The following is a 23,591-nucleotide window of genomic DNA, read 5'->3' as shown; positions in this document are numbered from 1 at the left end:
ATGATTTTAAATGGCATGTCCACTTGGCATAAATCTGTTGGCTGATTTATGGTGACCCAGATCTGTATTTCTTTGTGGCTATTTGGGACAGTTGGTTTGGATCTAACAGTTGTGGCTCAAGTTAGAATTATTGGGTTAGTGACTCCTTGGCTGGTTGGGTGAATTTATTCGTTCTTTCAGACTTGATTCTCGTATTTTCTCTCACTAAAATCTCAAGAAACTTTTCATCTTCAAGGTAGGTTTTTCTTTACTGTAAATCAGATTTGGTTTCTGATTTCTGGTTTTCATCTATTGTAAAGTCAGGTTGGTATGGTGGCTTATGTATCGTGAACATTTGTAGAAGTCTTAGGCGCTTTTGTGGTTGATTATTCTGTATAGAATTGAATACACACTTGGTTTCGGTCTTATGTTGATTAGATGTTGGTTTTAGTGTTATCTATACAGATCAACGATAGCACATTTGTGTCAGACTATTGTACTCTAATCTTGAACTCTCTCTTAGGTGATTCTTTGCTTAAGTAACGGGCTCCTTATTTTAGAGCCCCAAAATTAGTCATTGTTGAACTCAGAGACCATATCTTTGTGTCGTGTTTATTGTTTTCTGTGAGTTTGTGGCTCAGTTTCTACATTCTACCTTTTTTATGCGTGAAATCCTAACACAAAGTAACTGTCTTAGGAATATGATACTCACCGATTGACTTAACACTTTGGAAGCAAGGATTGACAGAATGAATTTGGAGTTACAAAAGGTAATAAGGACATGAAATTTAAATTATAGAAAGATATGGCAGTGGTGAAGGAGAAATTCGAGTTGATGATGAGGAAGTTGGATGGACAAGTATGGAAATGGAAGGAAAATGGGCTAGTAGAGAACTCGCCCAAGCATATGTTCGCTTCTGAAATTCCTCCAAAGTCTGATAAGGCAAAAAAATCGAATATAGGAGTAAAATGGGCTAACCATGGTGAGCAAAACATCTAATGGAAAAAGGTTTGACGGTGGCTACACTCGAACCCAGCCTTACCTCTAAAAGTTCACCAAAAACCTGATGAAATTGGAGTTAGTAATGACAATTGGAACCACCGTGTCAAAGCAAGAAAGATGGACAAGGAAAGCCATAGACTGGACAAATTAATTGAAATTATTACAGTGCCAGTGCCGATGATTCCAGAAGGAATGGTGGGAAGGAATTTCATTAGTAGGCTGAGGTGAGGATGTTGAAGCCTTAAGGTTTGCCAGATTAGGGGATTGGCCCAAAGTGTTGAAGATCGGAATGTAAAGAACCCAACCCTATATTTCCATGATTTTTCAGTTTACATAACTCGATTCTAGCGCTAACAACCAAAGGGGCTTCTCCTTTCAAAAGGCTTACCGATGCAGAGTTATAGTTGAAAAATGGAGAATGTCTATTTTATCATGAAAAACACACATTTACATTCAACTACAAATTTATTTCAGTTCGTTAAGTTAAAAAATTGGACACTTTGTGGGTAGGGCCAACTAGCTATAGGGTTGAGTTGCCTTAGAGACCATACTTGTGATAGTTTCTCGATTGAATAAGTCCATCAACTTTGAAAGGTTGAGATGCCCTTCACTATGACAATTGCTGGAGTCTTTGCGAAGAAAAATTTGTGGTTGTATGATGAATTAACTAGCAATAGCTTCCACCTTGAGGACAATGTGGATTTCGAAGGGACAAGAAATGATAGATCCCCCATAATATTCACTCATGTAAGGAAAAAGAAGGGATATGTTTAGTCAACAATGGATCAGCGATGCCAGGCCATTAGATAAATTATGTTATCTATTCCATTTAGTTTGTTATCTTTAAGGGTCGGGTGAGTAGCTGAGTCATTTGGGAAAAAAGCTAATAAATATGATGGGGATAGGGATTATAGATTCATTCATCCATTAATTTTGAGTTAACGGAGAGAGGTTCGACCTCTCCAATTGCCTGAAATTTGTCATTTACATTCTATGAAATATCAATACTTCAATGCAATTGTTATTTGTTTACAAATAATTGCATCAATCCATCTATACTACATCCCACTCCAAGAATTGTCACACGTCATACAAATTCACTAACACATCAAATCATATTTTCACGGAGACATCTCCAATAGAGCATATACTTTAGGGATGTTAAGGAGTCGAATTCAACTGGTTCCCTAGCCGAAATTCGAGGCTCGAGTAAAATGATCGAGCTTTTTTCCAAGCCCGAAGCTCGGCAAAAAAATTAGGCTCAACTTGAGCCTTTTCGAGCCAGATCGAGCTGATTTTGGTATTATTATTATTATTAAAGAAGGCAGCCTCTGTTGCGATGGCAGCAAGGCAGCATATTGCTGCCTTTAAATTTTTATTTGTATATATATATATTTTTTTAAATATAAGCTCGTGAGTTCGAGCCGACGAACCACACTGGCCGACTTGGACTTTGCTCGGCACCCCAAAATGGGGCTCGACCTGAGCCTTGGCTCGATTCTCCCAAGTCTCGAGACAAGCAGGTTCAAGCTTTTTTCGTGCTGACGAGCTCGATTGCCATCCCTAATATATTTCAACAATTTTTCTGCTTGTACAGAAGCAAAAGTGCTAGAATTTGAACAGGAACTAATTTTTTTACTTTTTTTTTATCATTCTTTAACTGGATGCTATTCAATAGAAATTTTGACACAGAATTTGTGTTAACACCGCACTTCTATACTTCCAAGCAGATAACTGTTGCAAATTCAATTTTATTGTCAAACTGACCGTTATACCCTTATTTCTTAGTGTTACCACACAAAGTTCAGCCCAAATCGAATAGCCCAAGGAATGAAGCCCAATTGGAGGATCCCCAAATCAGATAGCCCAAAGAACGGCCCAATCAGGCAATGCAGGATAAAAGCACAAATAGGGAAGCCCATGAACACGGTAATATCATCGTCCAAGGTTACAAGTCGCCCAAGATTTGAGTGAATGGATTGCCATGCAGTCGCCTAAAACTGTGACCCTGTTCTCGCCCAAACCTTTGAGTTGCCCAGGATCTTAGCAAACATAAGATGTTATGGTTACTCAAAGGTACGGTTAATGAAGCAGTTATTGAGTAGCCCTATCACGTTCCACGATTCAAGGAATTCAATTGAAGACGGTTGAACGACAAAAGTAATGGCAACAGTTAGAGAAGGCAGTTCCATGACAAGTTGGCCACTATGAAGAAAGTGGGCAGTTATAGAGCGATCAAGCAGTTTTTAAGTAGTTGATCACAAAGAGATCATCCAGGGAGTATAAAAGGAAGAAAAGACATAGAGCAAAAGGACCTCGAATCAAACACTCTCAAACAGAGAATATGTAACTTTCAATTTCTTAGTTTAGATTTAAACACTTCTTTTCAGTAACTCGTGTGCTTGCGCCCCTTGGAGGCATTCTATTTTTATTTTCCAATTGTAAAGTTATCGCCAATAAAAACACCCCTTTTTGGGACTTTGTCTCAAGAGGTTTGTCCCTTACACAATCGTCTAATCCCTTTTTAATTGTTTGCGACTAACCCGTGCGAAACAATTTGGCACGCCCAGTGGGATAGTGGTGTTTGGTGTTGAATATACACAAGGTGAAACAATATGCCTCAGAAATCCAATAAGGAAGCAGCAAGTCAGGGAGGAGTCCAGTCTGTGATCGAGCGATATGAGGAGCAGCATAGCTCTCCACGAACAGATGGACAGAATCAGAGCAGTAACAGTAGTTACGAATCAATGGCAGAGTTGAGTCCTCGAACTATGCGTGCACTACTTGGAGAACTCACACAAGATGTCGTTGAACAGGTGAATCTTCGAAATATTCATAATATGGAAAGATTTACCCAGAATGGGAATGCACATTATGACAACATGACCAAACAACAGAATACTTTGAATGAAATAATGAATAAGTTAGTAGGCCAAATTTATCAACCGGTTATGCCTCTTGCAAACCACTTTCAAACTAAGACAATTGGGGACATAATCCCCCAATCCTAAATCAAAATCAAGGGATAGAACCACCTTTCGGTCCCTCTACTTCAAACCAGGGAGATGGTGTAGTGCCAAATCAGAATAATGGTAGTGGTACGCCTAACTTGGGGGGTAATCCAAATGTAAGAGATAATTTCCTAAATAATGGGCAGAATACCCCACGTGTATGAGGGAATAAATGTTCAGGCTAATGGTAACAATGGCCCAAATCATGGTAACTTTGTTGTCAATCAAGGACCAAACATCAGGCCTCAAACAAATCAACCGGTTAACCAACCTGTAGGAATTTCATATGACCCCAACGTCATGTTGAGGAATCAAATTATGAAAATTGTACAGGATCAGATGGCTTTTGGGGTACGTCCTGTCATTAGGCCGACTTACACAAAGCCATATCCTGATTGGATAGACCAAGCATATCCATGGCCTAGAGGGTATAAAGTGCCAGAATTCTCACTGTTTACTGGTTTAGGAAAAGTGTCTACTCTAGAACACATAGGACGATTCACACTGCAAAGTGGTGACGTAACTGATTATCATAAAATGAGACTTTTCCCTAGTTCATTAACAGGAGTAACTTTCTCCTGGTTCATCAATTTACCAGCGAACTCTGTTCAAATATGGCAATAATTGGAACAATTATTCCACGCTCAGTTTTACAAGACTGAGTCTGAAGTTATCGAATCTACGTCAAATGCCAAACGAATGGGTAGAAGGTTTCCTCCAAAGGTTCAAGACAGCAAGAAGTAAATGTTTTATACCTTTGCCCGAAAAAGAGTTTGTCAAAATCGCTCAAGGCTGTTTGAGTTTTGATTTGAAAAAGAAATTCCAAGACAAGGAATTTCCTGACCTTTTCCAATTGAGTGCGAACGTGATTAGGTATGAACGATTTATAAGAGAAGAAGAGCAGATAAAAAATTCTAGTAAGGAGACTTATTATAGAGACCCAAATTTTGATGTTCATACCATCAATAATGAGTCATACGATCAGACCGAAATGTGTTTGGCCGAATTAGTCAAAGAAGACACGTATACTTGTCCTATAATGGCTAAGCCTAGACCATTGGGTAAGGATGAGCCTATGAAAGATGAAAACATAAAAGCTAGAACGTTCTCGTTCGATGTAACCAAAACTGACCTTATATTTGATAAATTATATAAGGATAAGCAGACAAAGTTGAGTGATAAGCATAAATTGCCAAGCCCTGAACAAATTAAGGGTAAAAAATATTGTAAGTGGCACAATGCATGGTCACATTTGACTAACAATTGCTTGGTTTTTCGCCATGTGTTACAGGATGCCATTGTTACAGGATGTCATTGAATCAGGACGAATTACGTTCGATGATAAGAAGAAGATGACAGTAGATGAAAATCCTTTTCCACAGCCACTTGGAGTGAATATGGTGACGTCTGGTTTCAAAAACAAGTTGCCAAAATTCAAGTTGGTTATAGATGATGGAGAAGAAAACCCTGGACCATATCCTAGTGTCTTTGAGCGAATTAAAGGGAAGGAGCCAAAAAATGATGAAGACGTCTAGTGTACAAGATGTAAAAGAGAAGTGAGTGGGAATACGGAGAAACCAGGGATATGACAGCATCTCCATCGCCCTACTTTCTTCCCAAACACTCAGCCTGGTAGAGGGCGAGGTACATCGTTCTATAAGGGACCGCCTTTTGAGAGGCAGTTCAGGTCAGTAAATAATGGGAGAACATTCAAGCCGCAACCTCGCCAACCAAATGTATGGCATTCGTTCCAGTATAATGCAGGAAAGGCGATACCCTTCAACGAGATGACTAAAACCCAACAAAGGCGTTTCCAACGAAATTATGGACGAATGATGAGGCAACAACAGGGAGTGTCACATCCTAAGGTACCTAAACTACTCGAGGTAGCCAATCAAAATGTTCTCAAAGACAGTGAAGAGACTAGTACAGATGAATCAATGAAAGAGTTGCCAAAAACTTCTTCTGGGAGATCGAAGTTTGAGCGAGACAAAAGGGATGGAGAAGATCCAAATCAGCCCCTTACTATTCAGTTCGGTACGTTACCTCCTGTTGTGGCTAATAACTATTTACTAGTCAATGAGTTCAAGAATAAAGAGAAAGAAAAAGAAGAAAGAGAGGATAACGAAGGAGAAGCATGCGTGTTGGAATATGAAGAAGGCCAGACTTCTAGAGAGGCCTACAATGGTGAGGAAGATGATGGTATGACAAACATTGAAGAGGAAATCGACTTGGAAGCAGAAAGAAAAAGAAGAGGAGTATCGTACAATACTCTGTTGAAACAACTACATCGAGATGGAGTTCATGAAATAGACTTATTGGGAGAACCATCTGAGCGTTCTTTCGATTTTTACGTGCTGTACGGGACGCCCAAAAGGAAGAAGAGAGTGCCTCGCTCTGAAAAGCATGGATCACCTCCAAGAATAATGCTTCATCCCACAGGTTGGGTAACTGAAGATGAAGCATCAGAAAACAGTAAAAAGGAAATTCAGGAGACAGAGGCTCAATGCGATATGCTACACGTTGACTTATCACAAAATGATAACTCGACAGAGGACAAGCAGGAAGTAGAAATAGAGGCTGCCGAAAAGGTTATTTTTAAGCGGTCAGCCATGAAATTGACTAAACACTTGAGGCCGTTGTACGTTAAAGCTCTAGTTAACGGCATACAGTGGCAAAAGTGCTTGTCGATAATGGAGCAGCTATAAACACCATTCCGTCTAGGATGATGAGTAAATTTGCAAAGACAAAAGGGGATATGATTCCAACAGAAGTCATCCTTACAAGTTTCAATGGATGAGCAACTGCAGCTAAGGGAGTTATGACATTGGACATAACTATAGGGACAACTACTAGGACCACAATCTTCTTTGTAATAGATGGTCCTACTAGTTACAATGTGTTATTAGGAAGAGATTGGATACACGGAAGTCGCTGTATACCCTCATCGCTCCATCAATGCCTGGTTTTTTGGAATAACAAGGGTGAAGCAGATGTGGTGCAGGCGGATCATAGGCATTTTGTCGCAGAAGCAAACTCGGTGGAAAGTTCATATACAAAGGAAACTATGGACCTGTCAGGGTAGTCCAAGATGGGGAAGAAACTCAGATTGTCACGCAGAGTAAAGAGCCATTTTCAGTGGACGTACTCACTGAAATGTTCAGTCAGATGAAGCCAAATATAGTGGCCCTAGAAGAGCCAGTAATTGGCAAAAGACTAATCAAGGAGACTAATCAAGGAGTCTTGAATGAGTTCTAAGCAACAAAAGCAAATGGCCAATATTCAGGCCTTCAAAGCCAAATTAATGGCTTTCAATAAAGAATGCAAGGACAAGACGAAAGAAGAGGCAGCCCTGAAAGCGTTAAAAGACAAATTAGCAGTATTCGAATTGGAACAGAGTATTGGCCGAGAAGTCAACAAGATGGATTGTTTAGAAGAAGAAGTGCTTACAAGGGAGCTGGACGATGAAGTAATGCGGATCATCAAGTCTGGATACGCTCAAGCACAAGACCCTCTAATTAAAGTAAATATTGGCAATGAAGGAGAAGATCGTCCAACATTCATCAGCCAGATGCTCAATCAAGAGGTTAGTGATAAATTAATCGCTTTGTTAAAGGAGTATAAAGATTGTTTTGCTTGGGAATATGAACAAATGCCTGGTTTAGATAGAGACTTGGTGGAACATATATTACCAACTAAGCCTAACTTTAAACATCATAGGCAATTTCCCAGACGTTTTGCTCCTAATGTACTCCCTGAAATTAAGAAAGAAATAGAGCGATTATTAAAAACATGCTTTATTAGAACAGCCAGGTATGTCGAATGGTTGTCCAATATTGTGCCAGTACTAAAAAAATGGTAAACTAAGGGTGTGTATAGACTTTAGGAATTTAAACATAGCCACACCCAAAGATGAATATCCAATGCCCACGGTAGATTCTTTAGTAGACTCAACTGCCGGATACGTCATGTATTCTTTCATGGATGGGTATTCAGGATACAATCAAATTTATATAGTTGAGGAAGACATACACAAAACTGCCTTTAGATGCCCTGGGTCTCTAGGATGTTTTGAATGGGTAGTCATGCCTTTCGGCCTGAAAAATACAGGAGCAACTTTTCGAAGGGCAATGAATTTAATTTTTCATGATATGATAGGCAAGTTTGTTGAAGTGTATGTAGATGATATAGTGGTCAAATCCAATAAAGAAGAGGACCATTTCGAACAGTTAAGATGTTCATTTGAGCGAATGAAGCAATATAAGCTAAAGTTGAATCCCTTGAAATGTGCATTTGGTGTTAATGCGAGGAACTTTCTTGGTTTCTTGGTACACAAAAGAGGGATTGAACTTGATAAAAATAAAGTGAAGGTCATTTTAGAGGCCAAACCACCTAACAACAAAAAAGAATTGCAAAGGTTTCTAGGTCAAGTAAACTTTTTTGAGACGCTTTATTTCTAACTATGCAGAGCGAACTAAAATTTTTTCGCCACTTTTAAAGTTGAAAAATCAGTACGAATTCGTCTGGAAAGAAGAACATCAAAAGGCTTTTGAAAGCCTGAAGACATATTTATCAAGTCCACCAGTGTTGGTGTCACCAATCTAAGGACGGCCAATGAAAGTGTATGTATTGGTTGAAAAAGAATCAATAGCTGGAATGGTCGCGCAAGAAGACCAATTTGGTGAAGAGAGGGTGATTTACTACTTGAGCAGACGGTTAACAAAATGTGAATGTATTTACTCTGCTATCGAAAAGTTATGTCTTGCATTGTATTTCACATGTACAAAATTAAGGGCTTATTTACGGTCCGTAACCGTTTACTTGATTTCTAGAGTAAATTTGATTAAGTATATGTTCTCTCGCTCTATTTTACACCAAATGGTAGGCCTTTGGACGTTATCTTTATCAGAATTCGAAATACAATACATACCGCAAAAGGCAGTCAAAAATCAGGCTTTGGCTAATTTTCTAGCCGATCATCCATGCCTTGACATGCCCGAAGAAATTGAATTAAAAATCAATTTTTTCGAACTAAAACCTTGGGTGTTGTATTTCGATGGGTCAAAAACCTCTAAAGGTGCAGGAGTAGGAGTAGCATTGATAAATCTTTTAGGGATTTGCTACAAGTTCGCATTAACTTTGGATAGGATGTGCACCAACAATCAGGTCGAATATGAAGCCTTAATCGTGGGCCTAGAACTAGTGATAGATATGGGGGTAAAAAATGTAATCATTAAAGGCGATTCTCAATTGGTAATTCACCAATTGATTGGTGATTTTAAATGCCAAAGTGATTCCATCATGAGTCAATATGAAATCGCCCAAGAGTTGTTAGAAGAATTCGACCAAATAGAACTTCAATGCGTTAATAGGATATATAATGACGTGGCAAATGAGTTGGCCCAAATGGCCTCAGGGTATTCAAAAGTTTTAAATTGGAAGTCTACTTGTGAGTATGGAACCATATTGCCCGTGATCCAAAGAAGGGCGAGAACAATTGAAATTCATTGCATACAAGATGGAGATGCAATAGATTGGAGGGTAGAGATTAAGGAGTTCCTTAAAGAATCTAATAAAGGAGATAGTAGAAAAATGAAGTTGCATTTGCTAAACTATGCACTGATAGATGAAGAGTTGTTTAAGAAATGCTCTGATGGTATACTGCTAAAATGTGTAAGTTTGCAAGAAGTCAGGACGATCATGGCTGAAGTGCACGAAGGGATATGTGGAGCTCATCAATCTGGCCAAAGGATGAGATGATTAATTATTATGAATGGATATTTTTTGGCCAAAGATGGGAGAATTATGCGTTCAGTATGCAAAGAGTTGTTTAGCATGCCAAAAATATGGTCCAATACAAAGGGCGCCAGCACGAGAGATGGCACCCATTATTAAACCTTGGCCATTCAAGGGTTGGGCGATAGATTTGATAGGGAAGATTTATCCCCCATCGTCCAAGCAACATATTTCTGTTATAGTTGCAACTGATTATTTCACTAAGTGGGTAGAGGCGGTACCTCTAAAGGAGATCACCCAAAAGAATGTCATAGAATTTATCCGTGATCACATCATTTATAGATTTGGAATTTCACAAACTTTGATGGTAGATCACGGAACATTTTTGAATGGGGATCAAGTGAATAAATTCTTGAGCGAGTTTGAGGTTAAATTTGTGAACTCCACACCATATTACGCTCAATCCAACGGACAAGCAAAATCTTCTAATAAGATTCTAAAAAATATCATAAGGAAAATGATAGATGAAAATGCCAAAAATTGACACGAATGTCTAAATAAGGCCTTATGGTCAAGTACAAAAATTACTCCTTTCCAACTTACTTATGGACAAGAGGTCATTTTGCCTATGAAAATCAATGTGCAATCGATCAGAGTGTGTTTGCAATATAAGTTAAGTGGTGATGAGTATACCGAATCACTAGTTCAAAACTTATTGGAGTTGGACGAACTAAAGTTAGACGTCCTAGATAGATTGCAAGTTCAAAAACAAAGAATGGCTAAATTTTATAATAAAAAAGTTATAGCCAAGTCGTTCAGCCTGGGCAAATTGGTTTGGAAAACAGTACTCCCTTTAGATAGCAAAGATCCAAAGTATGGCAAATGGTCGCCCAATTGAAAAGGACCATATAAAGTGAATAATGTGTTGCCTAATGGAGCCTATCATTGGGAAGATTTAGACGGTATCAAACACATGAGGTTTATTAATGGCAAATATTTAAAAAAAATATGTTCCTTCCTTATAGGAAAGTGAACAAATAAAAGTATAATCAAATCGCATTGAACGATTGTAGAGTAAAAAGGGTTAGAGCGAAATACGTTCAAATAAATTCCTTTATTATCAAATGTTCATTACAAAGCTGCAAAATACAAGATGCTAAATGCTCTATAAACTACAATTAAGAGCAAACTAATCTCCCGGTCAATCACCGAGTAAGAGGGTGTACTGGCCTCGATCGCCATCCCGATCGAACCGCTGCAAAGGCAACCAGAGAGGCCGAGAAGCACTCTCAACAAGCAGAAAGGAAGATGAAGCGCCTTCGCATCGCCTTCCTAAATGCATCGCTGCAATGACGAGCAAGGAAGCTGAGAAGCACTCTCAGCAAGCAAGGTGGCTTGCAGTCGCCCTCAAAAATTATCTTCCATCATCGAACTCCTTGTAAGGAACATGGAGACGATGGGAAGAATTTCGCTAGCCGAAGAATATTTCTTATATCTCCCATACCAAAGGTGACATCAAGAAAGATGGCAAAATGGGCGGATCAGATGATCCATTTCCATGGAAAACGAAGGTTTTGGATTGACTTTCAAGATGCCAAACAATGGCAGCAAATTGGTTTTTCGAAGAAGAAAATGGAAACGAAGATGGAAAATGTGAAGTATACGTGCATTTATAGGGGGTGAAGGTAAAAAGACAGAATATGAACAGCCACATTCGTACCTAGCAAATGGAATCAAGTGGCCCAAAGTCTTGGGAAAAGAGGCAGAAATATCAAGAGAAAATGTGCAAATAATTTTAGCATAAAGCAGTTAAATGCTTGAGCGATTGACGATTAAAGGACAAACGTCAATAAATACACAAGAAACTAAAATAGTTATACATTAACAATGATTGCTGTTGTTATGATCAAAATTAGTAATGGATATCAGTATAAGGTTACAAAGGGAAAGTCAATACGAAATTACAAAAAGAAAAAGTTAAGGCATTATATGTTTTAATTACAATTCGTCTATACCAATCGAATTATTTCCCTAAGTCTCTCCCAGTCCTCGCTCTGCTGAGAAGAAGCGATATTCAATTCAGCCACAACATCATCATCAACTTCCAGCTTCTTGTACTGCTTGACCAAAGACTTAGTTCGCTCAATTCCTTGGGAGCCATTATACTTTTTAGCAGCCATTCTCACCTTGCAGTCGTCCATCTTGGCTTGAAACTCCTTCATCTGTGCAGCCAAACTAGTCATCAAAGAGTCTTCAATCATGACTTCGGAAGAGATTTCTTTCAATTCGTCCTCAGCTTTGTTGATCTCCACAAGTAAGGACTCCTTTTCAGATTCAGCGCGAAGATATTGAGTACTTTTGGCCTTCAGTTCAACATTTTTTGCCAGCAAGGAGAGGACCTCGGAATGGACAACTTTTAGCGTCGCTTTAAAATCAGCAGAAAGATTGAGCGACGGAAGTGCCAGTGCTTGTTCCAATTTCGCATTCAAATGCTCAAGTTTATCCTTATGCTTGGCAGCACTAGCATTACCGATGTCCATATCCATGAAGGACACATACTCAAATATCGACTACTTAAGAAACTTCATATCTCCCTCTGAAGAAGCAGAAGGACGACTGGCTGAAGCAGGGCGAGATGTCTTGACTTGCCCCCAGGAAGTGAACAAGTCTTGGATGGAACGCACAATTTTATCAGCATCCTGCAAAGAAAGTTACCAACATTGAAGGTTTTCACTACACTAAACAAAGTGAAAGTAAAGGTGAAGCAAAGATTACCTCATCAGCAATCTTGGAAGGTGGCATGTCCCCGGCCAAATCTACCACCTGTGGCTCCACCATTCGTGAGGACTTTCCCTTGTCTAAGCGAGAAGAACTTGCCGCAACGAGCAGACTCATGGGAGCATCTGCAGAACTCAAAAAGCAACAAATCAAAAACCAATAGCACAAGCAAAGGTGAAGCATCAAAAAATGAATTATCTTCTGCTTCGACGTTTGGGGGGTCGACGCCCTGGGAAGAAGGTGGCTCATCCATTAGTTGTGATGAAGATTCTGGGACTGAAGATTTCTCTTTAAGCGTAGTCCCTCCGTCAGCTGGTTTGAACGAAGCAGCCTCAGTAGAGGATGATGGAGCAGGAGCTACTAACACCAAAGCCTTCAAAGGAGAGGCTGAACTTTTCTGAGAAATCCAAATAAACCATCAGCACATAGAAAAGTTTCAAGTACGGAAAGGTATGCTTGTGAGTAAACCAATTTAATTACCTTCCTCCTGACAATGAGAGGGGTGTCATCATCATCATCAGCATCATCCTCCAAAATAGGAGATGCTGAGGCTGGCCGTTTGCGGCTTGGGGCACTTTTAGCTGCAGTGGGCTTGACAGGAAGAGAAGTCAATGGACGAGCAGACTATTTAGCACGAGCAGGGAAAGAGGGACTCCTAATGGACACAGGAGTGACCAAAACAGGAGAGGTGGAAGAAATGTTTGGCTGGTCCAGTGAATGGAAAGCACGATTGGCATCAGTCGCAAACAATCTGCGCTTCACTGACGGCCAGAGTCGTTCAAAAAGGAGATGGATGGCACGGCTAGGATTGAAAGGGGCTAATGAAAAGTTGCTCGTCAAAAGAATATTGCAAGCATTTATAGCTTCTACTTCTGCCTTATTAATGGTGTGGAAGAGGTCTATTAAATTTCTTGAATAGCAAGGGAGAACAGGCCAAGTTTGGCCAAAGCCAAGTTGGCGAGCAAAAAATTGGAGAGCGTATATTTCAACCCCAGCTTTGGCATTGGTTCCAGTCAAAATATCATGGAACAATTCCCTCCCAATCAAAAATTGAATTCAAATGAACAGAGAAGTGCTCGCACTATCCATAGTGAATGGAGGTTATACATAATCCGGAGTCAAAAGGGGGGGAGGAAAGAAAGAAGGGATTGAATCCAAAGTATAAAAGAATGAAAAAATGTCCCTTCTGGACATATTTACAGGAGTCAGGGGATCAATGGCTAGCCTATAACAGCTAGCAGAAGGACTGGAAAAGGATGGAGCACCAAGCGATGGAAAATAGGCTCTCAACCACATTTGAGTGAACCAAAGAGGCCCACTGCCAGTGGGAGATGCATCATTCTTCAATTGGGATTAAAGAGAAGTCATGCCTCTATAGAGGGCAACTAAAAAGAAAGAACACAAATTTAGAGGCCTACCACGTGCCAATTCGTGCGCTATGGGTAAATAGCTCATGGAGGGCTTCATGCTTGGCACACACAAAATGTATTTACAAAACCAAACCTGAAGAAATGCCACACGCTTAACATGGGAAGGCTCAGTGCTCGAGTGGTTATGACAAGTTTGTAGACTTGAATAAGATTCGGTGAGTTTTTTATCAAATTTTGGGGCGACACCAGAAATTAAAATACCAGGGAAAATGGTATCGCCCAAAGGTGGCAGATTTACTAGGGCACCAACATCACTTAAGGTAATGGACATGGGACCAAAAGGGAAAACAAAGGTATTATACTCAGAAGACCAAAAACTTAAAGCGATTGGAAAAAGTGGTGGGTCAAAAATAAGGGGTTGAAGAGAGATTTCTATCAAATCAGAAATCCTAGCACTATCAAAAATTGCCTTAGTAGGACCATGGTCCACAATGCGAGCATGCCATCTACGGAAAACGACATTAGATTTAGGCCAAGTGCGAATACCTCTTTCGCGAAGCGACCTCAGCGACAAAGAGTTTAGAAACAGGGAGCTCTGAGTACAAGGGAACAGCTGACCGACCGCCGCTTGTTCGATGGCTTCGGCGTTGTTAAATGAAGGACCTAGATAGAACTCATTAAATTCAACATTGGCTGGTGCAAGGAAGTTCGGAGTTATATATGGCCGAGTGAGGAGTTTCTGGAAGTCTTCGAAACTGAAGGAATCACCAGACTGGGATTGTGAAGCAGCCATTAGGAACGAAATAGAGTTTGTCGAAGTTACGTAGTAGAGAAGCAAAAAGATGAACAGTAATATTGCGAGAGAGAAGCGCGAAATAATGAGGCGTGATTTAGTGGTGCAATGAAATGGCGTGTATTTGGGGGTTATAACGGTTTGCAAACGTCGCAACTTTTCAGACTATGGAAGAAAACAATAATTGAAATTCTTGAGAATTTCGAGTGTTGCTGGGAAACACAAAGTGAATATGGCAAAAATTAATAATTGGTATTGATTCTGCCATATTGGGGGTAATTGTTGACACACAAAAGTTTAGCCCAAGTAATGAAGCCCAATTAGAGGATCCCCAAATCAGATAACCCAAAGGACGACCCAATCAGGCAATGCATGATAAAGGCCTAAATAGGGAAGCCCATGAACGCGGTAATACCATCGTCCAAGGTTACAAGTCGCCCAAGATTTGAGCGAATGGATTGTCATGAAGTCGCCCAGAACTGTGACCCTGTTCTCGTCCAAACCTTCAAGTCGCCCAGGATCTTAGCAACCATAAGATGTTATGGTTACCCAAATGTGCGGTTAATGAAGCAGTTATTGAGTAGCCCTATCACGTTCCACGATTCAAGGAATTCAATTGAAGACGATTAAATGACAAAAGTAATGGCAGCAGTTAGAGAAAGCAGTTCCATGACAAGTTGGCCACTATGAAAAAAGTAGGCAGTTATAGAGCGATCAAACAGTTTTTAAGCGGTTGATCACGAAGAGATCATCCAGGGAGTATAAAAGGAAGAAAAGACATAGAGTAAAAGGACCCCGAATCAAATACTCTCAAATAAAGAATATGTAACTTTTAATTTTTTAGTTTAAATTTAAACAATTCTTTTCAATAACTCGTGTGCTTGCGCCTCTTGGAGGCATTCTATTTTTATTTTCCAACTGTAAAATCATCGCCAATAAAAACACCCCTTTTTGGGACTTTGTCTCAAGAGATTTGTCCCTCACACAATCGCATGATCCATTTTTAATTGTTAGCCACTAACTCGCGCGAAACACTTAGATAAAATAAATAAAAGAAAAAAAAATAAAAAATGAAAATGAGAAAAATAGGACCCAAGCAAGCAGCCTTATCTTAAAACATTTTTATTTCATCTTCTTTTTCATTTCTGGTGGCCTCTCCAGGCATCGATCAGCCCCAACTGCGAAATTTAAGGCAAAACTCGGCGCCGTTAAAATGGCAGCTGCCACAATGTCTGTGCACCGTTCCATGTCCAATTTTTACCCTTTCTCCAAGCCCCGTAGTGGGTTTGAGCGGCCGAGGAGAGTTGGCCACCGCGTGGTGCGGTGCTGCGAGGTGGGTGTTGGTGTGGCGGAAACGAAGACGGTGGTAGTGAAGAATGGAAATGATTCACTTGAAATTTGCAGAGTGCTTAATGGGATGTGGCAGACCAGTGGTGGATGGGGCAGAATCGACCGAGACGACGCCGTCGAAGCTATGTTCAAATACGCTGACGCTGGTCTCTCCACCTTCGACATGGCTGACCATTGTACGCAATTTTACCCCGATGCCCTCTTCCCCCTAAATTTTGGATTTTTTTTTTTATTTTTTTTATTTTGTTGTCGTCGTTATTGTGAAGTGTTTGGTCTTGCTTAAAAGCCAAAAATATTGATTTTTTTCATGCACCTTCTAAAGCGCAAATAAGTGGAAAGAAAGTTATTTTACATACTGGGGAAAAAATGTCATTTGAAATAAAGAACTATGGAGGAGAATACAGGGCTGACGCATAAGAACAGATAGGATAAAATCAATTTGACAAGTGCAGAACTACTTATTAACTACCCTTTGGTTCTCACTTTCTCGATGGCACAAATATTGAACCTCTCATTAGGTCAATTCACTTTCAACTTTATAAAGATTAACCTGAAATGTAATAGAGTAATCGAATCAAGAAAAACGTTTGCAAGGCCATTTCAGTGTGTGTTAATTGAGGATACGAAAAGAGTGGAAGTCAAGAATGGGAAAGATTCGTTAGACATTTGCAGAGTGGTTAATGGGATGTGGCAGACTAGTGGTGGATGGGGACAGAATTGATAGAGACGGTGCTATCTATGCCATGCTTCAATAAGCGGATGCTGGATTAAGAACTTTTGATTTAGCTGATATATGTAAAGCACATGATAACATTTAGAATTGATTAGTATTGCTCATTTCATTTATGCTGTGGAAACATATTTTAATTACAGCATAGTTTTGAGAAGCTACTGATTTGATTTAGGTCCTTTAGGATTGCTGCGAATTCTAGATTTCTTGATTATGAGTGTATAGAATCTTGATACCCCTCGAGTGTAACACATAAGATGCGAAAAGGGATGTATTCACTGCATGAGTATTTTATGCATGTGATTAGTGGTTTTGTGATTTACTTGTGCATATTCTGCAGATGGACCTGCAGAAGATCTTTATGGTATATTCATTAATAGAGTACGCCGAGAGCGCCCACCGGAGTATCTGGAAAATGTCAAGGGGTGAGTATGGATATTAGTGTTTATCTTGTTTTGGTTTTGTTAATTATCGATTGTTGCAGTTGCTGAGCAGTTCTCATTTCCTCTACTTGAAGTGAGAGCTAGAGTGCTTCTTCTGTCTGAGGGATAAGTGAAGTTAGGATCACTTTAGATAGATCGAGTGAACTTCAGTAAAAATGAAGGGATTTTATCTGGTGAAGCTGTGAAAGATGATGAAGTCTCCTTGTAATAAGATGCATTTGAGTTATGTAGGAAGAGCAAGGATTATTTTCAATGGCAGTTTATGGAGTTATATTTATTTTCTCTATACGCATGCAGTCTTACCAAATGGGTGCCACCGCCTGTCAAGATGACTAGTAACTTTGTTCGGGAGAGCATAAATGTCTCAAGGAAGAGGATGGATGTTGCATCTTTGGACATGCTTCAGTTTCACTGGTATACAATGTCATTTTTCAGTTTCTTGTGTCGTCCTGAATAACTTATACTATTTTTAAACTCAAATGCTTATATTAATTAACAGAACCTTCATAAATTATAAATGCAAAAAAAAAAAAAAAAAAAGGAGGGGAGAGAAAGAGAACTTGTATAGGGGATCTTTTACCGATATATCATTCCTCTCTATATTTGTCTTATTTCAATCATTCCACCTGATTTTTGAACAGCATATTTAAATAATGACTTTTTCTTTGGTCTGCTTTACTTAGGTGGGACTATTCTAATTCTGGCTACCTCGATGCACTTAAACACCTAACAGATTTGAAAGAAGAAGGTTTGTTTGCATTCAATTGTCTTTACACCTATCCATATGTAAGCGGAATTTCTTGATTAGACCAGTTTACTTCAGTGATTGGCATGCAGGTAAGATCAAGACTGTCGCATTAACTAACTTTGATACGGAGAGGTTACAAAAAATACTGGAAAATGGGATTCCAGTCGTTAGTAACCAGGTGATAAGTCTTTTTTTTTTTCCTTTTTTTGGCCAGGGTGGGGGTGGTTCTGATGCATGCTTAAATGATGTCAAGTGAATTGAATGAGAATGTTCTTCGTTTCTTCAGGTGCAACATTCAATTGTTGACATGCGTCCTCAACAGAAAATGGCCGAGTTGTGCCAGCTCACTGGAGTTAAACTTATAACGTCTCTTTCTGTCTCTCTTTCGCAAATAATATATAGAAATTGTTATTGACATTCCACTTTATGCACTCACTCAGCTGATTTTTCAAACTACAAATATCAGCATTTTTTGTAGAATTTCTTAAATACTTATCTTCCTTACATAATTTATCAAATGAAATATTACTTCATGTCATAGTTTCTACAGCTTGACACGACAAAGTGAAAACTAAACAGGAAGCATGTAGAGAAATTTGTATTTATAATCTAATTATTTACGCATATATGCAGTCATTCATATATGTCTGCGTGAGAGTATTATAATATTCTCATTTCTTAACTGTGCCCTTGAGCATCTAATGATTCTAATCAATGTTGTGAATTTCAGCATGAAAATGAACATGCCCCTATAGCAATATGCTATAAACATTATTGTATCTTGATCTACGCAGCATTCTTGCATTGTCTGCAAATCTGATATATTGCATTTATGTGCAGGTATGGAACTGTGATGGGTGGACTATTATCCGAAAAGTTTCTTGATACAAATTTGTCTATTCCTTTTGCCGGCCCACCATTAAATACTCCTTCACTGCAGAAGTACAAAAGGGTGAGTCTTCTAAAGAGCACGTATCGAATCAAAAAAGATGTGAATGTTTGTTGTTGATTTTTATAGAATTTCTTTGGAATTTAAATTATCACTAAAGGTTCCAAGCATCTAAATCCCAATAGCAAATAATTAACACTGTCAAACTTAAATCATTGTAGATCCTCGGAATGTAAAGTACATTCTACAACAACAATAAATTAACCCATTGAATCATAAAATAAGCTATTATTAAAAATCTCAAACTCCAACAAAAATTACAATAACTGATAAATTTCCAAAATATTAAAGAAAAGCTATTGTTTTCTTCTCCTTTTCCCAGAAAATTTCCCGCTAATCTTAAAATTTCTAGGCCTCTGAAAAAAATTATCAATTACACCAGTAAATAAGTGATCCATAGCAGTCTTCTACCAAAATGCCATAGACAGTCGGTCATTCCTAACTTTTTGAGCGGATCAAGGATGAAACAAAAATCTTAAATGCACAATTCTAAAATAACATTTATCATTGTAGCAGATTTAGAATACATAAACTGAACAAAAGAATTCGAGAAATAGCATAGAACTTCATCAGAAACTTTATAAAGAGCTCGTGTAGTATGTTATGTTCGAGTCTCATAATTGCATAATTATATTGTCATACGAGCTTCTAGTCAGGTTCAAAGCAGATGAACCCTTGACCTTGAAGGACAAATGACCCTAGAGTACGAAAAAAGGAGGGAGAAATTGTTTGGAACTTGGTCATATCCTTAATAGAGAAAGAGTCAAAACAAGAGTAATCCTATGGTACTCCGTTCTTATTGTTTAGTTTGTTGTCCATCTCTATCTATTAAACTTTGTTCATTGAGCCTTGTGGTAAGATCTTTGCGAAAGACTATTCAGATAGTCAAGAATCTATCATAAATTTCAATGTACCCACTATACATGTACAGAAAAACCAGTCTACTATATTGTGTCAACATAGCATTGTCCATGGAAAGTAACTAGAGCATTAATGTTTCCAAGGGAACCAGCCGCTATATTCATATTTGGTTAACAAGTTGTGTACGGAAATTATATGCAGATGGTTGATGCTTGGGGAGGATGGAGTCAATTCCAAGTTTTGCTTCAGACTCTGAAGAAAGTAGCTTCAAAACACGGTGTCTCCATTCCAACAGTAGCTGTGAAATACATCCTCGACCAGGTAAGAAAAATTATATCTTGCCTTTAACTGTATGTATATCTTTTTGATATCTCGGATTCATTTTGATTTGCTATTTGCAATATTGCAGCCAGCAGTGGCAGGGTCGATGGTAGGTGCAAGGCTTGGTCTGTCGGAACACATTAAAGACACAAATGCTGTGTTTTCTCTTGTTCTTGATGAAGAAGATGTAAGCAGCATACAGGAAATTTCCAAGAGAGGCAAAAATCTTCTGAATGTAATTGGTGACTGTGGGGATGAATATAGGCGCTGATTGCATAGTCCAATCTTGTTAATTTCGTCTCTTCATATTTAAACCAGAGATGTATTATATATTGAGAAAATTGCATGGAGAGGCCATTTTTAATTTATGCAACTGCACTCTAATTAAATAATAGTTTTTTTTTTTTTTTTTTTTTTGGGAGTTAATTGTTCCAATGGTCACTAAACTTAGGTGCATCTTTGATTGGCCACTGAACTTTGAAAAATGTCGAGTTTTGATTACTGAACTTAGGTCCATGTCTTTTATTGGTCACTGAAGTTTAAAATGTCGAGTTTTGGTCACTAAACTTGGATCAATGTCTTCGATGGCTCACTAAACTTATGTTCATATCTTAGATTACTCATTGAAGTTAAAAATATCGAGTTTTGGTCACTAAACTTTGAAATATGTCGTACGTTTTTTTATTAGCATAATTGTTGAACTTTGAAAAATATCGAATTTACGGTTGATAATGTACAATATTTTTCAAAGTTTAGTAGTTAAAATTTGACATTTTAAATATCAGTCAACAATCGAAGATATAGATCTAAGTTCAATGATCAAAACTCGACATTTTAAAATTCAGTGGCTAATCAAAAATATAGACCTAAGTTCAGTGACCATTAGAACAATTAACTCTTTTTTTTTTTAACCGTTCGCTTCGTTTTCCACCTTGAAATCCCTACACCTGCTTCTAAAAATTCATAAACCATGTAAAGCTCGACAAGTTGTGTTCAACTTCTAACAACAAAAAAGGTTCATTGACCAATTTGAAACCAAAAAAGAAAGGACTCGAAGATTGATGACCAACTTTTTAAATAGAATGATTTTCTTAATACATTTCTTGGGGATAGAAGTGCAAAGAAAGTGAAAGGTTTGGGACAACGACCATAAATTAGCCATTAATTCATTATTCTCGCGGTCCAACCTTAGCACGTACAAAACGCAGAAGTAGCCCAAAACCTGTTTCCTTTATCTGCTTTCGGCACGTTCAGGTTCCACCCTCAGAGGCATTTCATCGAACAGGTCATGTTCTATAACAAAGGACACCATGGACGGTATGTTGGACGTCAGGTTTTTACATTGGGGGATTCATTTAAAAGGCTTGGTCAAACTAAACATTTGTTCAAAAAGACCAAGAACTAAGACTTTTAGTTGAAAGGCCTAAAGTTATTAAATATGGAAAATAGAATTTGTAAAAGACTAAAATATCCTTGTATGTGAAATGATGATATTGCCCTTATTTTCATTTCAATTTCCTTTCAACCCTAATCTCCTTCCCTTCCTCCTCTAAGAACGACTCAACCACTGTAAATGCCTCCATGCTGATTTCTTATCATCATCTTCTTCTCTACTTAATAAAATCACAAAATCTACATTCTCATTCCCTTGAATATTCATTTGGTTGAAGTGAATAATAAAATCTTGCTATATTTTTATTGGGCATTTGGAGAAGAAGAGAGGGTATGGTAAATTTTCGATATTTGAGCCACCATAACGTCGTTCGAGTGAGATTGAGCTGGCTCGATGACCTGTTTTCATCGTCATACGTACGGTGGGACGTATGTCGGTGGCCATGGATGGTCGAAACGCCATTTTTAAGCATAACGATACTAATGTCGTTTCAACTGTGAAGAAACGATACCGATGTCGTTGCACTTATAATTTCAACTGAAACGATTTCGAACTCGTCAGATTTGTAAAGAAACGAGATGGATCAACTTTCAGGAACAATTACGCTAGAACAATATCAATGTCGTTCTGAACGAGAAGAAACGATAATCAGAGAAGTAGTGTGTATTTAACATTGGAACGATATTCATGTCGTTCTGTTTCTCAGGAATGAGTTAGAAATCGTTTTAATATCAATTTAGGTTCATAACGTGTTCTAAGTCGTTACGCAAAATCAGAGAAGCAATGTGTATTTAACATTGAGACGATATGAATGTCGTTTTGTGTCTCAAAAATGATGTAGGAATCGTTTTAGTTTCAATTTTTACTGAAACGACTTATAGGTCGTTATGTGAGATTATAACGATTTCTAAGTCGTTACTCAAGATCAGAGAAGCAGTGTGTATTTAACGTTGAAACGATATTCATGTCGTTTTGTGTCTTGGTAATGAGGTCGAAATCGTTTTAGTATTAATTCTAACTGAAACGACTTATAAGTCGTTATGTGTGGTCATAACGACTTCTAAGTCGTCACGCAAAATTAGAGAAGCAGTGTGTATTTAACATTGCAACGATATTAATGTCGTTTTGTGTACAAGAAACGAGTTAGATATCGTTTTAGTATCAACTTTAACTGAAACGACCTTTAAGTCGTTATTTGGGTTCATAACGTGTTCTAAGTCGTTACGAGCCCTTCGCTGTAGCTCTCCAGCCCCTCAATTCAATCCTATTGAATTGAGTGAAGCAGTGTGTATTTAACGTTGAAACGATATTCATGTCGTTTTGTGTCTTGGTAATGAGGTCGAAATCGTTTTAGTATTAATTCTAACTGAAACGACTTATAAGTCGTTATGTGTGGTCATAACGACTTCTAAGTCGTTACGCAAAATTAGAGAAGCAGTGTATTTAACATTGCAACGATATTAATGTCGTTTTGTGTCCATGAAACGAGTTAGAAATCGTTTTAGTATCAATTTTAACTGAAACGACCTTTAAGTCGTTATTTAGGTTCATAACGTGTTCTAAGTCGTTACGCAAAATCAGAGAAGCAATGTGTATTTAACATTGAGACGATATGAATGTCGTTTTGTGTCTCAAAAATGATGTAGGAATCGTTTTAGTTTCAATTTTAACTGAAACGACTTATAAGTCGTTATGTGAGATTATACCGATTTCAAAGTCGTTACTCAAGATCAGAGAGCAGTGTGTATTTAACGTTGGAACGATATTCATGTCGTTTTGTGTCTTGGGAATGAAGTCGAAATCGTTTTAGTATTAATTCTAACTGAAACGACTTAGAAGTCGTTATGTGTGGTCATAACGACTTCTAAGTCGTTACGCAAAATTAGAGAAGCAGTGTGTATTTAACATTGCAACGATATTAATGTCGTTTTGTGTACAAGAAACGAGTTAGATATCGTTTTAGTATCAACTTTAACTGAAACGACCTTTAAGTCGTTATTTAGGTTCATAACGTGTTCTAAGTCGTTACGCAAAATCAGAGAAGCAATGTGTATTTAACATTGAGACGATATGAATGTCGTTTTGTGTCTCAAAAATGATGTAGGAATCGTTTTAGTTTCAATTTT

General features: G+C 38.3%; 1 protein-coding gene across 1 annotated transcript; it reads left to right on the top strand.

Moving 5' to 3' along the window:
- The first annotated feature begins 15,764 nt into the window (after positions 1 to 15,764).
- Positions 15,765 to 20,445, top strand: LOC111412033 (flagellar radial spoke protein 5). Its single transcript, XM_023042768.1, has 9 exons — positions 15,765 to 16,196; positions 17,091 to 17,175; positions 17,491 to 17,607; positions 17,877 to 17,941; positions 18,031 to 18,119; positions 18,228 to 18,307; positions 18,782 to 18,893; positions 19,953 to 20,072; positions 20,161 to 20,445. Exons 1-9 carry the CDS (start codon positions 15,884 to 15,886, stop codon positions 20,341 to 20,343), a joined length of 1,164 nt encoding a protein of 387 aa, XP_022898536.1. The 5' UTR covers positions 15,765 to 15,883; the 3' UTR covers positions 20,344 to 20,445.
- Positions 20,446 to 23,591: the final 3,146 nt, after the last annotated feature.

This window comes from Olea europaea, chromosome 16 (assembly GCF_002742605.1).
Source record: "Olea europaea var. sylvestris chromosome 16, O_europaea_v1, whole genome shotgun sequence".
In the NCBI taxonomy this organism is placed as follows: Eukaryota; Viridiplantae; Streptophyta; class Magnoliopsida; order Lamiales; family Oleaceae; genus Olea; species Olea europaea.
This window is presented reverse-complemented; position numbering and strand designations above follow the sequence as displayed.

Bases quoted from the DNA above. Each gene is read 5' to 3' on its own strand.
- LOC111412033 (XM_023042768.1), top strand. From the start codon at position 15,884: ATGGCAGCTGCCACAATGTCTGTGCACCGTTCCATGTCCAATTTTTAC. The intron at 17,942-18,030 runs GTTTGTTTGCAT...ATTGGCATGCAG, and splicing joins AACAGATTTGAAAGAAGAAG to GTAAGATCAAGACTGTCGCA. The intron at 18,308-18,781 runs GTCTCTTTCTGT...ATTTATGTGCAG, and splicing joins ACTGGAGTTAAACTTATAAC to GTATGGAACTGTGATGGGTG.